The sequence below is a fragment of the Theropithecus gelada genome, chromosome 16 (assembly GCF_003255815.1).
Source record: "Theropithecus gelada isolate Dixy chromosome 16, Tgel_1.0, whole genome shotgun sequence".
NCBI classification, from domain to species: domain Eukaryota; kingdom Metazoa; phylum Chordata; class Mammalia; order Primates; family Cercopithecidae; genus Theropithecus; species Theropithecus gelada.
This window is the reverse complement of record NC_037684.1, coordinates 60,238,845-60,257,029: the sequence shown is the minus strand read 5'-3', so window position 1 is coordinate 60,257,029 and position 18,185 is coordinate 60,238,845. Positions and strand designations below refer to the sequence as shown.

The 18,185-nt window shown below is 57.8% G+C and overlaps 1 protein-coding gene across 4 annotated transcripts in view; it reads left to right on the top strand.

Moving 5' to 3' along the window:
- ATP2A3 (ATPase sarcoplasmic/endoplasmic reticulum Ca2+ transporting 3) overlaps nt 1–17,517 on the top strand; it is a 37,810-nt gene extending 20,293 nt beyond the window's left edge. The window contains exons 11-22 of one of the 4 annotated variants that reach the window (XM_025362609.1): nt 1,050–1,181; nt 1,831–1,956; nt 3,216–3,434; nt 3,797–4,132; nt 6,075–6,295; nt 7,221–7,423; nt 8,400–8,485; nt 11,459–11,592; nt 12,359–12,476; nt 13,072–13,187; nt 13,534–13,623; nt 15,960–17,517. In XM_025362609.1, coding sequence (XP_025218394.1) covers nt 1,050–1,181; nt 1,831–1,956; nt 3,216–3,434; nt 3,797–4,132; nt 6,075–6,295; nt 7,221–7,423; nt 8,400–8,485; nt 11,459–11,592; nt 12,359–12,476; nt 13,072–13,187; nt 13,534–13,623; nt 15,960–16,023 — 1,845 coding nt within the window. In that variant the 3' untranslated portion in view covers nt 16,024–17,517. Of the gene's footprint in view, nt 1–1,049; nt 1,182–1,830; nt 1,957–3,215; nt 3,435–3,796; nt 4,133–6,074; nt 6,296–7,220; nt 7,424–8,399; nt 8,486–11,458; nt 11,593–12,358; nt 12,477–13,071; nt 13,671–15,959 lie in introns of those variants that run through there. The other 3 variants (XM_025362610.1, XM_025362611.1, XM_025362608.1) reach the window with 3 other exon arrangements.
- The last annotated feature ends 668 nt before the right edge of the window (nt 17,518–18,185 follow it).

Below are 18,185 nucleotides of genomic sequence, written 5' to 3'. Positions count from 1 at the left end.
CACTCTCTGCCGCCCCTCCCTTTCCTCAGACAGGCTTCAGAACCCTCCCCCAGAGCTCTTGGGCTGTGGGGGACTACCATGGAAGGGGCTGAAGGGCTGGGGAAACCTGTGGAGGAAAAAGATTTGGGGAACAGGACTAAGAAAATGTTTAAAGCAGAAGGCACAGCCCACAAAAGGCCCACATTCAGTTAAAGCCTCCTGCGACTTAGGCGTTGACTGCCGTTCACGTGGCTGGGGCAGTGGAATGGGCATGCAGCAGGCATCTGCCCAAGGGAAGGTCCTTGGCCAGACCTAGTCCGAGGCCAAGCTGAGGGCAGTAGAGCACCACCGAAGAGTTCTGAGCAAGACAGTGACATGGTCAGATGTGTGCATTTACAGAAGATCACCGAGGCTTCCGTGTGGAGGACAGACAGACAGGAGAGGACTGAAGTCAGGGAGGCCTGTGTGGTCATTCAGGCTAGAGAGATGCGGGCGGAGCCCTGGCTGAAGCCTCGGGGAGAGGGGAGAAGGCACGGGTCAGAGATATTTAGGAGCTGAAAATCCTGGGACTTGGTGACTGGTTAGGTGGAAGAGAGAGGGAGGAGGCCGGGGTGGCTCCTGGTGGCTCTGTTGGCTGGGGCTGCCACTGGAGTGGCAAATACAGAGAGCGGGAGGGGTGGCCTGAAGGGTCCCCAGGGAACAAGGTTCAGCAGGCAGCTGGACATGTGGGCTTGGGGCTCAGCAAAGGGCCCCAGGGAGGGCAGGTGGGAGGGCGGGAGCAGGCCCAGACAGCAGAAACCGGTGAAGGAGGCTGACAGGAAGTGGACGGAGATGCAGGCGGAGGGCAGGGAAGGTGTGTGGCGATCAATGCCAGGGTGGGGGGCTGAATGTCAGTGTCAGACACCACCCCAACCGCAGGGCAGCCAGGCTCGGAAGGGCTCACAGACCTGTGTAAAGGAGATTACACAGAACTTCAGCAAAGGCAGCTTCGGGGCAAGGAGTGAGTGAGGCTGGGGGCACAGGCTGGAGGCTGCCTGTTCCTCACTCCCTATCCCCTGGGTCCTCGCCAGGCCAAGAGTGTGTACGAGAAGGTGGGAGAGGCCACGGAGACAGCTCTGACGTGCCTGGTGGAGAAGATGAACGTGTTTGACACCGACCTGCAGGCCCTGTCCCGGGTGGAGCGAGCTGGCGCCTGTAACGCGGTGAGCAGGGCTGGGGGCTCAGGCCTCCAGCTGCATGGCTGGGGTTTCTGGGACATCTGGAGAAGGCAGAAAGGACAGTGAAGTCTTTTTTCTTTCTTTTTTTTGAGACAGAGTCTTGTTCTGTCACCCCAGGCTGGAGTACAGTGGTGCAGTCCTGGCTCACTGCAACCTCCGCCTCCCGGGTTCAAGTGATTCTTGTGCCTCAATCTCCCGGCGTGTGCCACTGCACCCGGCTAATTTTTGCATTTTTTAGTAGACAGGATTTCACCATGTTGTCCAGGCTAGTCTCAAACTCCTGACCTCGGGTGATCCGCCCACCTCAGCCTCGCAGTGTGCTGGGATTGGGATTACAGGCGTGAGCCACCGCTCCCGGCTGACAGTGAAGACAGACTTGGAGAAAAGCAGAGAGAAGGCTGAGTGCGGACAAGGGTTTGGAGTTAGTCTGCACACAGCATGGTCAGGAAATGGCAGCGTATTGCCATTTCTGGGGCCGGAGAGGGAAACGGAGGCCTTGAATGGCAGGGTCAGAGGAGCACAGATGTTATCCCACACAAAGCAAGAGTCTCTTTTGGGGACAAGCAGCTGGTGGGAAGGCAGGCGAGAGTCGCTGGCTCTGTCCTTCATGCCCTGACCTGCCTGGACCCCGCAGGTCATCAAGCAACTGATGCGGAAAGAGTTCACCCTGGAGTTCTCCCGAGACCGGAAGTCCATGTCCGTCTACTGCACGCCCACCCGCCCTCACCCTGCCGGCCAGGGCAGCAAGATGTTTGTGAAGGTGGGGGCCTGTCTGGCCTGGGCCCCTGCGCACCCTGGGGCACCTGGTCATCCACGCTCTTCTGTGAGCCCCAGTCTCCCCGTGTGAATGACAGGGTTGGGTTAGAAGTTCTCAGGAAGGCCGGGCGCGGTGGCTCACGCCTGTAATCCCAGCACTTTGGGAGGCCGAGACGGGCGGATCACGAGGTCAGGAGATCGAGACCATCCTGGCTAACGCGGTGAAACCCCGTCTCTACTAAAAAATACAAAAAACTAGCCAGGCGAGGTGGCGGGCGCCTGTAGTCCCAGCTACTCAGGAGGCTGAGGCAGGAGAATGGCGTAAACCCGGGAGGCGGAGCTTGCAGTGAGCTGAGATCCGGCCACTGCACTCCAGCCTGGGCGACAGAGCGAGACTCCGTCTCAAAAAAAAAAAAAAAAAAAAAAAAAAGAACTCAGGAGCCCCTTTTGCCTCTAACCGGTGGTGTGGGGGTGGTTGGTGCCACCCTTGGTGCTCCGTGTTTCGGAAACTGAGTCCCAGGGAGGGAAAGGAATCAACTCCCGTGCAGACCACTGTCTGCAGCGTCTCCATTGCTGCTCCCAAACCTGGAGGGGGAAATACAGCTCTAGCTACACCCTGCAAGGAAGGTTTAAACCCCTTTTGAAACGAAAAGGCTTCTGTACTGAGAGCTTCAGCCACTTGGAAAAGTTAGTGTCCGGGTGACCTTTTAGGAGCGGGAGAAGCCATTGAAGGAGCTTTAGAGACTGTTTCTAGGCCCGGGGTGAGGTCGGAGGTGAGACCTGAGGCCACTGAGGGGCCTGTCACCCCTGGGCCCCCTTCCCAGGGCTATGCCTGCCACACCGTGGCTCTATTTCTGGTCCCCAGGCAGGGTTCAGCCTGCCTCCCTGCTGCTAAGGCCCCTACCAAATTGGAACCCGAGTAGCACCAGGGAGGCAGGGCCTGCAGGAGATGCCGTTCCCACCCCTGCCTGCAAAACACAGCATTGCCCGGGTCGGCTGTGGGCTGGTGGGGGAAGGGCATCGCTAGGTGTGTGGCTGCCCCCACCCCAGCACTCCCCCCATTTCCCTTTAGATTGTCTCACAGGGGGACCCACTGGGTTCTCACTCTGAACTTTCAAAGAACGGATTCTGGTCCCTGCCTTGTGTGTGTAGCCTTGGGTGGCCTTTCCCCATGTCTTAGTCTCCGTTTCCTGAGTTTGGGCAGGAGGGAGGGGAGGGGTCCTGACTGACGAGCTGCCTCCTCTCCCTCTCCCTGCCTCGCAGGGGGCCCCTGAGAGTGTGATCGAGCGCTGTAGCTCAGTCCGCGTGGGGAGCCACACAGCACCCCTGACCCCCGCCTCCAGGGAGCAGATCCTGGCAAAGATCCGGGATTGGGGCTCAGGCTCAGACACGCTGCGCTGCCTGGCACTGGCCACCCGGGACGTGCCCCCGAGGAAGGAGGACATGGAGCTGGACGACTGCAGCAAGTTTGTGCAGTATGAGGTGGGTGCGGGAGCCGATTCTCCCGGCAGTACGGGGCGGGTGCGGGAGCGGATTCTTCCCGCAGTACGGGGCGGGTGTGGGAGCCGACTCTCCCGGCAGTATGGGGCGGGTGCGGGAGCCGATTCTCCCCGCAGTACGGGGCGGGTGCGGGAGCGGAGTCTCCCCGCAGTACGGGGCGGGTGCGGGAGCGGAGTCTCCCCGCAGGACGGGGCGGGTGCGGGAGCGGAGTCTCCCCGCAGGACGGGGCGGGTGCGGGAGCCGAGTCTCCCCGCAGGACGGGGCGGGTGCGGGAGCTGAGTCTCCCTGCAGCAGCTGGGCTGGTGGTAGGTCAAGGATGGTCTCAATCTGCCCCCTCCCTACAGACGGACCTGACCTTCGTGGGCTGCGTGGGCATGCTGGACCCGCCGCGGCCGGAGGTGGCTGCCTGCATCACACGCTGCCACCAGGCGGGCATCCGCGTGGTCATGATCACGGGCGATAACAAAGGCACTGCCGTGGCCATCTGCCGCAGGCTTGGCATCTTTGGGGACACGGAAGACGTGGCGGGCAAGGCCTACACAGGCCGCGAGTTTGATGACCTCGGCCCCGAGCAGCAGCGCCATGCCTGCCGCACCGCCCGCTGCTTCGCCCGCGTGGAGCCCGCACACAAGTCCCGCATCGTGGAGAACCTGCAGTCCTTTAACGAGATCACCGCCATGGTGAGGCCACAGCCTGGAGCCCCAGGAGCGGGTGATGAGCGGGGCCACAGGGCGTGGAAAGAAGCAAGCCGGGCAACTCTCCCCTCTGCCTCCTTCTTACCTTTTCTAACATCTTATTACCAAAAAATTCAAATACAAAGAGAAATTTAATTAATGTTATTCTGGGCCAGGCGCGGTGGCTCACGCCTGTAATCTCAGCACTTTGGAGGCTGAGGTGGGCAGATCACTTGAGGTCAGGAGTTCGAGACAAGCCTCACCAACATGAGGAAGCCCCGTCTCTACTAAAAGTACAAAAATTAGTCGGGCCTGGTGGCACACGCCTGTAATCACAGCTACTCGGGAGGCTGAGGCAGGAGAATTGCTTGAACCCGGGAGGCAGAGGTTGCAGTGAGCCGAGATCGCGCCACTGCACTCCAGCCTGGGTGACAGAGTGAGACTCCATCTGAAAATAATAATAATAATTTTATTCTGAACACCTACATATCTGTCATCTAGATTCTACAACTAACATTTTATTGTATTTGCTTTATCACATACCTGTCCATCCAGCCATTCTTTGCCCATCCTTAGCCTATCCTTTCTTAAGTGTATTTCAAAGTCAGTTGCAGATATCGGCATACTTCCTCCTCACCTACTTTAGAATACATATTAACCAGAGAGCAATGTTGTTTATGGTTCTGTTTTTCCTTTTTGAGGTAAAATTTGCCTTCGATGAAACACACAGATCTTCACTGTATCGTCTGATGAGTTTAGGAACATGCTCACACCTGTGTAACTCACAGCCTTATTCAAGATAGGAAAATGCCAGGCATGGTGGCTCATGCTTGTAATTCCAGCACTTTGGGAGGCCAAGGCAGGAGGATTGCTTGAGCCCAGGAGTTTGAGACCTCATCTCCAAAAAAAAAAAAAGATATGACACATTACTATCAACTCATGAAGTTCCCGCACACTCCTTCCCCATCTGTGTCCTTTGTCACACAACGGCGATCACTGTTTTGATTTTTTCCACCGTTTATGAGTTTTATCTGCCCTAGATTTTCAAATGAATGGAATCATACTGTATGGACTGTTTTGGGCTTTTTTGAGATCTGTCTGCATTGTTGTATCAGATTATAGCTCTTTTTTTTTTTTTTTTTTTTTTTTTTTTTTTTTGAGACAGAGTCTCGCTCTGTCACCCAAGCTGGAGCACAATGGCACGATCTCAGCTCACTGCAACCTCCGCCTCCTGGGTTCAAGCGATTCTCCTGCCTCAGCTTCCTGAGTAGCTGGGACTATAGGCATCAGCCACCATGCCTAGTTTATTTTTTTATTTTTGCTAGAGACAGGGTTTCATCATGTTGGCCAGGGTGGTCTCAATCTCTTGACCTTGTGATCTGCCTGCCTCGGCCTCCCAAAGTGCTAGGATTACAGGCGTGAGCCACCGTACCCAGCCTGGCTTTCAATTTGACCTTGACTGCAACTCCAGACTTCATGTCATTTGCCATCACTCCTCATGTGGACCTTGACTTGGCCCCTGCTTTTGCCTCAATCTTCGACTTGACTGCAGCACCTGCCTGGCTCTTTACCTGGGCCATCCCCTTGACTTCATTCCTGACTTGACCTCAGCTTTCTCCCTCACCTCAGTTTCCACCCCACATCCAACCTCGACTGCATCCCTACCCTCATTGCTGACTCACCGTCATCCCCATCCCCACCTCATCATCTTCCCTGACCTCACGCTTGATATTCTCCCCAACTTTGTCCTGGTCTGCACCCCTTGCCTTCTCCTCAGCCTCATCCTCTGCCCAGTTTCTAAGTTCATTCTTGAACCCACCATTTGTTCTGTCCAGCTGTCTGCTTCCTTTGGGACATCCCCTAAGACTGGGTGTGGGCTGAGCTGAGAGGAGATGGGGAGGTGGAAGGGAAGTTTCTCAGGCACAGCCCTACCTGACGTGGTCCACAGACTGGTGACGGAGTAAACGACGCACCGGCCCTGAAGAAAGCAGAGATTGGCATCGCCATGGGCTCAGGCACGGCCGTGGCCAAGTCGGCGGCAGAGATGGTGCTGTCCGATGACAACTTTGCTTCCATCGTGGCTGCGGTGGAGGAGGGCCGGGCCATCTACAACAACATGAAGCAATTCATCCGCTACCTCATCTCCTCCAATGTTGGCGAGGTCGTCTGGTGAGGCCGGGCACTCCCTCCTCGCGGCCCTCTCAATCTGCTCTGTGCCCCTGAGACGGGGAAAATGCCTGTTCCTCGGCCGAGCTGCAGGGATGGAGGGGCCTGTGCCCTACCCTGGCTGGGGCCTTCCAGGGTCCCACCTTGGAGTGGACAGTGAACACCTCGTCATTCCCCAGAGGCCCTGGTGGCCTCTGGATCATGGTCACCCCAGCACCCAAGGAGGTGCCTGAAGAGTCACCTCTCAGCCCTCCAGCCACCAACTTCCCACTTGCAGATTAGCAAGATGAGAGAAAATCCACACCTTTAGGCAGTCATGTGTGTGTCCGTGTGTGGATGTGTGTTTGTGTGCACGTGGCCTGAGTGCCTGAGAGGTGTGTGTAACGTATATATGTATGCATGTGTGCCCTTGTGCGTTTTGAGCGTGAGTACAAGCAGAAGTATGTGTGCCGGCGTGTGACTGTGCACACGCTTGTATTCACATGTGTGGATGCCTGTGGGGAGTGGTGAGCATGTGTGCTGCTGGACATGGATGGATTCTGGATCTCTGCACCTCACGGCAGACGTGTAGGTGTTTGCTTGTGTTTGCGGGATGGTGTGGCACGTGCTAGGTTTTTGCACATGTCTGATGCTTGGGCATGCCGTCTTCGTGTGTGTGTGTGTGTGTGTGTGTGTGTGTACCTGGCCTCTGCTAGGCCTAAAGAGCAGGTATGTCCAGGATCCAGAGCTGGGACTGGGGAAGGCAGGGCTAGCCAGGCCCGAGGCAGAGCTGTGTATACACACCCTTCACATCAGAGCTAGCGGAGGAAGGAGGGGCTGCCCTGGAGACAGTGGGTGAGCTCCCAGCCTTGGGTCTGAGCAAGAGCTGGAGCCTCCGTCTGGTGGGGGCTGGGCCTACTGGGGGCTAGAGCCCATGACTCTGTTCCAGCATCTTCCTCACGGCAATTCTGGGCCTGCCCGAAGCCCTGATCCCTGTGCAGCTTCTCTGGGTGAACCTGGTGACAGATGGCCTACCTGCCACGGCTCTGGGCTTCAACCCACCAGACCTGGACATCATGGAGAAGCTGCCCCGGAACCCCCGAGAAGCCCTCATCAGTGGCTGGCTCTTCTTCCGATACCTGGCTATCGGAGGTGAGTGGGGCCTAAGCCCTCCGTGGTGTTCCTAAGCTTCCTAAGAGCCTTGTATCAGGCTTGCAAGGTGCAGGCGGTGTGACTCAGCCTGGCTTGTACCAGGAGAAACTGTATGGGCTCATGTAACGGAAAAGACCAGGCACGGCTGGATCTGGGTCTCAGTGTCACTGGCATATTTTGGCACTGCCTCAGCTTCATTCTCAGGCCCGTGTCCCTCATGGTAGCAGAATGGCTGCTGCAGCCCCAGCTATCATGCTCACTCCATTACAACCCCAAATTCAGCAGAAGAGAGAGACTTTTATCATACTGCTCTCCTGGTAGTATAATAAAAGTCTCAGGCCTGGGCTGGGCGTGATGGCCCACACTTGTAACCCCAGCACTTTGGGAGGCCAAGGTGGGCAGATCACCTGAGGTCAGTTTGACCAGCCCAGCCAACACGTGGCTCACACCTGTAACCCCAGCCCTTTGGGAGGCTGAGGCAGGCAGATCACCTGAGGTCAGGAGTTCGAGACCAGCCTGGCCAACATGGTGAAACCCCATCTCTACTAAAAATACAAAAATTAGCCGGGTATGTTGGCAGGTGCCGGTAATCCCAGCTACTCAGGAGGCTGAGGCAGGAGAATCGCTTGAACCCAGGAGGCAGAGGTTGCAGTGAGCCGAGATGGCGCCACTGCACTCCAGCCTGGGCAACAGAGCGAGACTCTGTTTCAAAAACAAAAAGTCTCAGCAGGCCTGTTCTCATCGGCCCACACAGGGTCACCTGCTAATCTCCAATCACTGTGGCCTAGGTTATGGCAGATGCTGATTGACCAGCCAGGGCTCACCACTGGCATCGAGGGGAGGTGCCTGCAAACCACATGGCTTAGAGAGGAAAAGGGTGGCTCCCTGCCGGAATTCAGGGAATTATTAGGCAGGGGAAACAGATGCCAGAAAGGCACTGCCATTCTCTACAGCCAGTCTCCTCCCCTCCCCGCAGTGTACGTAGGCCTGGCCACAGTGGCTGCTGCCACCTGGTGGTTCCTGTATGATGCCGAGGGACCTCACGTCAACTTCTACCAGCTGGTGAGCAAGGGATGGCCAGGGAGTTGTTGAACTTGCAGCTCGAGTTGTTGGAGTTCCAGGGGAGATGGGTCCAGAGCCGCATGGGGGGCCTGCAGTGTCCTTCCCCACTCACTATACACGAATAAACATCCCCACCTGGGGAACCAGGCTCAGAGCCCGCTGGAAACCCAGAGACACCAGCACGGCCCCCCAAGCCAAAAGGCCCCTCCGCATCCCAGTCAGTTAGCGGGGACCAAGGGCCCCACTGCCAGATGTATCTTACCTTCGTCAGAGGACCCCTAAAACGTAGAGGCCTCAGAGGAATGAGCCCCTAAATGGTAGGACTTTAGGCGGAGGGTCAAACTGAGGAGATCAAGAATGGAGGGGAGGGCTGGGCGCAGTGCCTCACGCCTGTAATCCCAGCATACTGGGAGGCCTAGGTGGGTGGACCACCTGAGGTCAGGAGTTCGAGACCAGCCTGGCCAACATGATGAAACCCTGTGTCTATTAAAAATACAAACATTAGCTGGGCGTGGTGGTGCACACCTGTAATCCCAGCTACTCGGGAGGCTGAGGCAGGAGAATCACATGAACCCGGGAGGCAGAGGTTGCAGTGAGCCAAGATTACACCACTGCACTCCAGCCTGGGTGACAGAGTGAGACTCCATCTCAAGGAAAAAAAAAAAAAATTGAGGGGAGGCCGGGCACGGTGGCTGACGCCTATAATCCTAGTGCTTTGGGAGGCCAAGGTAGGCGGATCACTTGAGCCCAGGAGTTTGAGACCAGCCTGGGCAACATAGTGAGACCCCATCTCTACCAAAAAAAAAAAAAAAGTAAAAATTAGCCAGGCATGGTGATGTGTGCCTGTAGCTTCTCGGGAGGCTGAGGTGGGAGGATCAGTTGAGCCCAGGAGGTCACAGCTGAAGTGAGCCGTGATCGCACCATTGCACTTCAGCCTTGGTAACAGATGAAGACCCTGTCTCTAAAAAAAAAAAGAACACGTCCTGGGGTGGTGGCTCACGCCTATAATCCCAGCACTTTGGGAGGCCGAGGTGGGCTGATCACTTGAGGTCAGGAGTTCAAGACCAGCCTGACCAACATGGTGAAACCCTGTCTCTACTAAAAAAACAAAAATTACCCAGGCGTGGTGGCAGATGCCTGTTTTCCCAGCTACTCGGGAGGCTGAGGCACGAGAATCACTTGAACCTGGGAGGCGGAGGTTGCAGTGAGTCAAGATTGCACCACTGCACTCCAGCCTGGGCGATAGAGCAAGATGCAGTCTCAAAAAAAAAGAAAAGAGAAGAAAACTAAAGGGGGTCTTGCAGGATATAGTGAATAGGAAATAGGCCGGCAAAGGGAAGGAGTGGGCAGAGCAATGGCCTCACCAGTAGAAATGGGCTCCTCCAGGGCTCTCCATGTGCCTGTGAGGCAGAAGCTCCAGTCCGGCGCACCTTCTTTTTTTTTTTTTTTTTTGAGATGGAATCTCACTCTGTTGCCCAGGCTGGAGTGCGGTGACGCGATCTTGGCTCACTGCAACCTCCACCTCCTGGCTTCAAGTGATTCCCCTGCCTCAGCCTCCCAAGTAGCTGGGACTACAGGCGCCCGCCACCACACCTGGCTAATTTTTTATATTTTTAGTAGAGATGGGGTTTCACCGTGTTCACCAGGATGGTCTCGATCTCCTGACCTCATGATTCGCTCGTCTCGGCCTCCCAAAGTGCTGGGATTACAGGCGTGAGCCACCGTGCCCGGCCCCCAGCACACCTTCTAATGAATAATTCTGGAGGCCACAGTGAGACCAGTGACCTGGGGGATACTGTGTGTGTGTGGCAGGTGCTTACTGGTGAAACCCAGAATCACTGGGCAGGGCATTTATGGCAAGAGCAACAGACCCATTGATACATTTTTATTTATTTATTTTTTTGAGACGGAGTCTCGCTCTGTCGCCCAGGCTGGAATGCAGTGGCACGATCTCGGCTCACTGCAACGTCCACCTCCCGGGTTCAAGCGATGCTCCTGCCTCAGCCTCCCGAGTAGCTGGGATTACAGGCACCCGCCATCATGGCTGGCTAATTTGTGTGTACATGTATGGATAGGCCATTGAGATGTGGCAGGGTGAGGCCTGAAAACAGTGGCACAATTGGCAGGAGGATTTGGTCCTCTTGGTCACTGGGTGGGCAGAGTCAGGTTCAAAGTTCAGGAGGTTTTCCCTTCTTTATGGTCAGCACCAAATAAAAACATGTGGCCTCTCACGCCTGTAATCCCAGCACTCCGGGAGGCCAAGGTGGGTGGATCATTTGAGCCCAGGAATTTGAGAACAGCCTGGGCAACATGGCGAAACCCCATCTCTATTAAAAAATACAAAACTTAGCCAAGAGCGATGGCTCAGGCCTGGAGTCTCAGTTACTTGGGAGGCTGTGGTAGGACAACTACCTGAGCCCAGGAAGTCAAGGCTACAGTGAGCTGAGATCGCGCCACTGCACTCCAGCCTGGGCAATGGGAGTGAGACCTTGTCTCAAAAACAAAACAAGGCCAGGCACAGTGGCTCACGCCTGTAATCCCAGCACTTCGGGAAGCCGAGGCAGGTGGATCACTTGAGGTCAGGAGATCAAGACCAGCCTGACCAATATGATGAAACCCCATTCCTACTACAAGTACAAAAATTAGCCATGCATTTCCCTATTCAGTGGTCTCCAGGGTCCCGCTAGCCTCCCCAGGCTAATGCCAGCTGTTCTCCTTCTGAGCCACTGCACTCCTGCTCCAGAACATTCTGCCTTTCCCACTCTGTACCCTTGCTTCTCCCTGGCACGGTGCATCTCGCCACCGCTGCCCCAACCCTGCTCCCCTCCCGGGATCCCCAGCCCACCCCATGATGGCATTTTGTGTGCTGGTTGTGCCCAGGCGTGGGCCAAGGGCAGGGTGAGGCTTCCCTCCGCCCACCCACCAGCCTCTCGCCTGACCTGCTGCTCTCTCTACCTGCCACGGTGCCCCCAGAGGAACTTCCTGAAGTGCTCTGAAGACAACCCGCTCTTTGCCGGCGTCGACTGTGAGGTGTTCGAGTCGCGCTTCCCCACCACCATGGCCTTGTCCGTGCTCGTGACCATTGAAATGTGCAATGCCCTCAACAGGTGGGCTGGGCGCAGGGCCTGGAGCTGGGGCCTTGGACTGATGCCAGTTGTGAGGGTTGGGGGTTCCAGTATCAGTGTCTGAGGGTCAGGGGTTCAGGATTGGGGTGTACCGGTCAAGAGGGTCCAGGATTGGGATCTGATGTTTGAGGAGTTCAGGATTGGGATCAGAGTTTCAAGGGGGTCCAGGATTGGGGTCCAGAGGTCAAGAATGTCCCAAACTGAGGTCTAGGGGTCAGAGAGGTCCAGGATTGGGGTCTGGGGTCAAGGGGTTCAGGTTAGAGTCTGATGTTTGGGGAGTTCAGGATTGGGATCAGAGTGTCAAGGGTCCAGCATTGGGTTCCAGGAGTCAGGTGAGTCCAGGACTGAGGTCTGGGAGTTAGAGGGATCCAGAACTGAGGTCTGGGGCCAAGTAGGGTCCAGGATTAGGGTCTGGGGGTCAGGGGGGTCCAAGATTGGGATCCAAAGATATGGGGACCAGGATTGGGGTCTAAGGGTCAGAGAGGCCCAGAGGGGATTCTGAGAGTCTGTGGGGACCGGATTGGGGTCTCGGGGACAAAGAGGGCTGATACTGGGGTCTGAAGAAATAAGCCAAGATTAGGTCTGAGGGACAGAGAAAGGGGTCCCAGCCCGGGACAGGCCCTGGTGGGCTGAGCGGGCAACGGTGATGCACTGCTGGAGAAGTGGTGAGGCTCCTCCCACAGGGTGGGTGCCCATGGCAGGGCCTCCCTGCACCCCGGCCTAAGGGGAGCGCCCTGTGCCTTGGCAGTGTCTCGGAGAACCAGTCGCTGCTTCGGATGCCGCCCTGGATGAACCCCTGGCTGCTGGCGGCTGTGGCCATGTCCATGGCCCTGCACTTCCTCATCCTGCTCGTGCCGCCCCTGCCTGTGAGTCACCCCGTCTGTCCCACTGCCCTGGTCCCCGGACATCACAGGCCCTGGGCTGGTCGCTGGGCCCCTCTGGCCCCCCTGCAATGGAAACCAGCTGGAGGAGAGGGAGGTGAGGGGTCTGGCCAGCTACCACCTCCAGATGTGGCCCTACCTTCAGGAGCTCCCAGACCTGGGGGATGGAAGAGAGGGACACCCCTTGCTGAAGGGACCGTGCCCAGGCTGGGGTGGAAGGAAGACGAGCTTTCCCAGGGCAGAATCCTCCCGCCTCCCAACAGTATGGATGGGAGTTGGCCCAGTGGGCAAGGGCAGGGGAGGGCCCTTGAGGCAGAGGAAGCTGAGTGGACAAAGATCGGGGGGTACATCCACGAGGTTCTTAGGAGTGCTCACGAAAAGTCCATCAGAGCCCAGGGGGATAAGAGTCCGTCAGAGCCCAGGGATATGAGAGTCCGTCAGATCCCAGGGGGATAAGAGTCCGTCAGATCCCAGGGGGATAAGAGTCCGTCAGATCCCAGGTGGACAAGGCCGGCGGACGGCTGGGGCACGGGACAGCCAGTCCTTCCTTTCACCAAACCTCCCTTCCCCTCCCCGCCAGCTCATTTTCCAGGTGACCCCACTGAGCGGGCGCCAGTGGGTGGTGGTGCTCCAGATATCTCTGCCTGTCATCCTGCTGGACGAGGCCTTCAAGTACCTGTCCCGGAACCACGTGGACGGTGAGTGGGAGGCCCCCTCCCACCCACTCTGCTGCCCACCCGCCTCCAGCCTGCCTCCCCACCCCCCTCTGCTCCTGGGCTGCAGCGGACGCGGTGGGTGCGGTGCGCAGAGCCTCTGTGTCTGCACGCGGGGGAGGCGTTCTTGGATCTCCAAGCGGAGGGCATGAAGGGACTCTGGTGACTGGGACCCAAGGTGTCTGCAGGGTCTTGCACTGCAGGGATCCTGGGCCAGCAATGGAAGCACCTCTCGGGCCGCACTGCCTCACTGTCTTCACCTGCCACTCCCTGCATGGCCAGGGCACTGTGTGCTCTTCTGGGCCTCGACCTCTGACCCCTCTGCACCCGGCCTGTCTTTATCCAGGCATTCTCAGGACAGTCTCGCAGGCCTGGAGTAGGCAGCCGATGACCGCCTCTTGGACCCCAGACCACACCGGGTTGGCCTCTTTGGTGTCACCTTGTGGGTGGGTCAAGGGGAGGGTTGTTTCTGAGCTCACAGCTCTGGGTCTGCCTTAACCCTGGAGTGGAGAGGACAGGATGGCAGGTGTCAGGCTGGAGAGAAGTGGGCTGGGACATGGGGTCCATCCACCTGCCTCTGCCAGGTGGATTCTGCGAGTGGGTGATTCTGAACCTCCCAGGGTCAGGGGCACAGCATCATCTCACTGTCAGAGCCGCTCAGAGAGGGAGGAAGCCGGGGTGAGCTCCCGTTCCTGGGATTTACGCAGAGGCAGTGGCGTGTGGCTGGACTGCGGTGCGGGGGCCTAGGTTGGGCTGGGCAGTGACTGAGGCCTGCATTGGGGCAGCTGGGTCGTTGGGGACCACCTCTGGCAGGAATGTGCCCCAGGGGAGGGGGTGGAGGGATTATAAATAGATCACACGTCTGTCATTCCCTAGGGACTGAGCAAGGGAGCTATGTCTGTCATTCCCTAGGGGCTGAGCAAGGGAGCTGGCCTGTCCAGGCAGTGGCCAGACACATGTAGGGACTGCGTTGAGGGTGCAGGTGGGCACTCAGCAAGGCAAGCCTGCGGGGGAGTGAGGGGGAGTTTCTCGAGGTTTTGAGGTTAAAGCAGTGGTTGGAAAGAACAGGATTGAACCTGGTGGAACAGGGCTGGGTGAGCACAGATGCTGACGTTCAGAGTGGAGGGCAGAGGGGGTGAGGCCCGGGGGAGGGGCGAAGGGCCTTGAGTGCCAAGGTAGAGACCCTGGACACTGTCCTCAGGGCAGTGGGGAAGCACGGGAGGAGTGTAAGGACAACGAGGGACTGTGTCAACCATGGAGGACAGGCAAGAGGGGGTGAGACTAACGGGCCGGACGCAGTGGCTCACGCCTGTCATCCCAGCACTTTGGGAGGCTGAGGTGGGAGGATCACCTGAGTCAGGAGTTCAAGACCAGCCTGGTCAACATGGTGAAACCCCGTCTCTACTAAAAATACAAAAATTAGCTGGGTGTGGTGGCAGGTGCCTGTAATCCCAGCTACTCATGAGGCTGAGGTCGTAGAATCGCTTGAACTCGGGAGGCAGAGGTTGCAGTGAGCTGAGATTGAGCCACTGCACTCCAGCCGGGGGGACAGAGTGAGACTCCGTCCCCCACCCTCCCCAAAAAAGAGGGGTTGAGACTAACACCAGGAGGTGGGCAAGCGGCATTGAACAGACCTGGGGAGCAGGCAGAGCTCTGGCCCTGGGGAGCTGGCCCCGGGGAGCTGGCCCCTGCAGCACCTCCACCTCCACCTCCTTGAGATGTTGGCGGTGGCCCCTGTGAAGTTTGGCTTGGAAAGGTGGTGCCTGGCTGCTGGAGGACAGACACAGGCTGGGTACCTGCAGCTCCATCTGAGGGGTGGGGTGGAGGCACCCCAAGGAATGTGCTCGCTGGAAGCCCAGACAGCCCTGCCCAGCGCCGCTGCAGTCCCTGGGGCCTCCTAAAGCCAGACGGGGCGGGGGTGAGAGCAGGACCCTTTGCGCTCCCAAGCCAGCCGGGTGGCCTTTTAGGGAAGTTTTTCTGAAGCCCGATGCTTGTGGCTTCCCCATGATTTATGTCATTTACGAGGGATGTGTCCTAGGGAGAAGTTTGGCTCCTGGGTCAGCCCTGGGGGCTGGGGGCGGTCCTCTTGCCCTACCTCCTGGCTCTGCCCAGGTGTGGCTGAGCAGCTGTCAGGGGAGGCCTGGGGGCTGGGCTGTGGTGGCTGGCGGGGACAGATCTGGGAGGTTACAGGCAGGCTTAGAGTTTACTCTGAGGACAGTGAGGAACCATGAAATGGGGTGTTGGGACTGGATTTGGGCTTTTGCTTGATGCTAGGGGCAGAAGGATGATGGGAAGGTAAGACTGGGCCTGGGGGCAGAGCGGCAGGCCTTGAGTCCTGGTGGGGGAAGGCAGCGGGAGAGATGAGCTCTCGCAATTTGGGCGAAATCGGGCCTGGGTGTGTGTGATGGGCGAGAGAAGCAAGGATGAGCCTGGTGTCTGAACCTTACAATGGTGGGTAGTGACTCCCCAAAATGAAAACCCGGAGAGTATGTACTGGAGGGTTTGGAGGCGTTGATGCAACAGCGGAGAGAAGGAGGTGTGGGGGACGTTGCAGGGATGTGTCCTGCAGAGCAGGATCCTGGCTGCAGCCTGGGGGTCTGGTGGGGCTGGGGTAGACTGAGGTCTGGAGTAAGGGAGGCCATGGGAGCCTGGGGCTGTCCTGGGAGAAGTGGAGGATGGAAGGGGCTGGAAGGAACCTGCCTGGATGTGTGCCCTTATGCATACATCTTAACACGCTCTCGGGTTTTTCTTCCAGAAAAAAAGAGCCAGAAGTGAGCGCTGGGAATGGAGTGGAGTCTCCAGTGTGTGCCTCAGACTGATGGTGTCCATGCGTTCGCCTCCGCCCCCACCCCTGCCACCACACTCGCCCACTTCCTGCCAGAGAGATGACAGGCCCGAGGCCAGAACGGCCATCCCCAGGCCCCGTCCTGGGGTCTCTGTCCCCACTTCCGTCTGACCTGGGAGCTCTGTAATTCCTGTCTCTTGGACTCTCCTGGGAAGTTCCCCGCTCTGCAGCTCTGGCCCAGGAGCTGCAGGCTGGGAGGGGGCAGCCAAGTAGCCAGAGCTGGCAGCACACCCAGAGATCCGGGGTCCCCCAGCCCCAAATCACGAGTCTGCCTGGAGCTTGCTCCCCCTTGCTTGGAAGCTGGACCTTCACTTGGTGACTGGTGCCTCTGCACGGACGGAGGACTCCTGGGGGTCCGTCTTACCGGCTCCGACCCCTCCCTTCGTGCCTGGTCTGGGACTGGGTCAGCCCTGGGGGATCAGAAGGGGCCATCTGGGCCCAGCTGTGTACAGCGAGAGCGGGCAGCCCCCTCCACTCCGCTCTGCTTCCACAAAGTCGGCTTCTGAGAGCTTCAGGCTGCTTCTCTTTATATGTGCAGGGCCCCGGGGGTGAAGGGTCGGAGAGACCGACACAAGGAGCCAGGAGGAGGGGCAGAGCGAGTATGGCTTTTCCCAGGAGACAAGCTGGGAAAGTCTAGTTGACCTGCCTCAGCCCTGCTCACCTCCTGGACTCAGGGTTCCCCGTCCTGAGAGCAGGAGACGTTCAGGGTCACTGCCGCCCCGTCTGCCATGCAGAGGTCCAACTCGCCACCCGCGTCCCTGGTCCCTGAGACCCCTGACATCCTCAGGTTCCTGACCATGGCGCCCTTCTACCAACCCAGGGTGCGGCTGCCACACTGTCTACACAGCTGGGGGACTCTGAGCCTGGTGGGCTCTCCTGGACTCTTGGCCACACTCCTCGCCCCCTCCACACGACACCCATGAGCCGAAAGGATGTCACTAAGGATGGCTGATTCCCCAAGGGCACCTGCTCTCCCTCCCTCCCTGCTGGAGGAACGCGTCATGTCAGATGAGAGGAAGATGGCCTTTGATGGACAGAATTTTCTCTTAACTCAGCTTTTGCTACTTTGGCAACGACTAGCGAGGGATAGCGGAAACCTGCGCCAAGGGCTGTCCCTGTATCTTGGCCCCTCCTAGATAGTGTGCGGACTGATGATTTTATATGTAAATCAAGACTCACATCCCTTTCCTAGTCCCCCACGTCCAAAGCCCCTCAGCCTACCTTGCAGACCAATGGGCTCCATGTTCTGTAGCCTCCTCCCCCATACCTCCCCCCTCCTCCCTCTCACAGGTTCTGGGGGGCCAGTGAGAGAAACAGTGGGGGAGGCGGGGAGTCTGGTGCCTGCAGAGATTCTCTGCTTCTTTCCTGGGGGGAGGTGGGGAGGTCTTAGCAGGAGCAGGGCCCTGTACCCACCTGCTGACATGCTGTTTGGTAGAGAAATAAAAGTCGTGTGTCTGGGGGAACAGAGGATCCTCAGTGTCTGTTTTCCCGGGGAGTGGTCCTGCCATCTCCACCTACAGGGCGTCTGCCTGGGGCCCTACCACCTGCCCACACCCAGTCCAGGAAACGCTGAGCAAAGTTCGGGGGTTCACACATCACCAGGATTGTTCTCTTGGCCTCCAAGACAAGGCTCTAGAGAGCCACACTCGAGCGGCAGGTGCGGCGCCTGCACAGCCTCCCAGCTTCGGGATGCTTGCTCCTCACAGGGACGATGTTGACAATTTGTGCACGAGTTCAAAGGCCTTTTATACATTTTGTTTTGTTTCATTTGTTTATGTAGCTATTTGAGACGAAGTCTCGCTCTGTTGCCCAGGCTGGAGTGCAGTGGTGCAATCTGAGTTCACTGCAACCTTCACCTCCCGAGTAGCTGGGAAGGCACGTGCCGCCGCCACAGCCAGATAATTTTTGTATTTTTAGTAGAGACGGGGTTTCACCATGTTGGCCAGGCTGGTCTCAAACTCCTGACCTCAGGTGATCGGCCCGCCTTTGCCTCCCAAGGTGCCGGGGTGACAGGCATGAGCGACCTCGCCCGGCCCCTTTTATGCATTTTATGATCTGCATGTCACCCCCGAGGAAACAGGCTGGGAAAGTTCCATGATTGGGCCTGGGCAGGGCTGGACCTGGAGCCTGAATCTC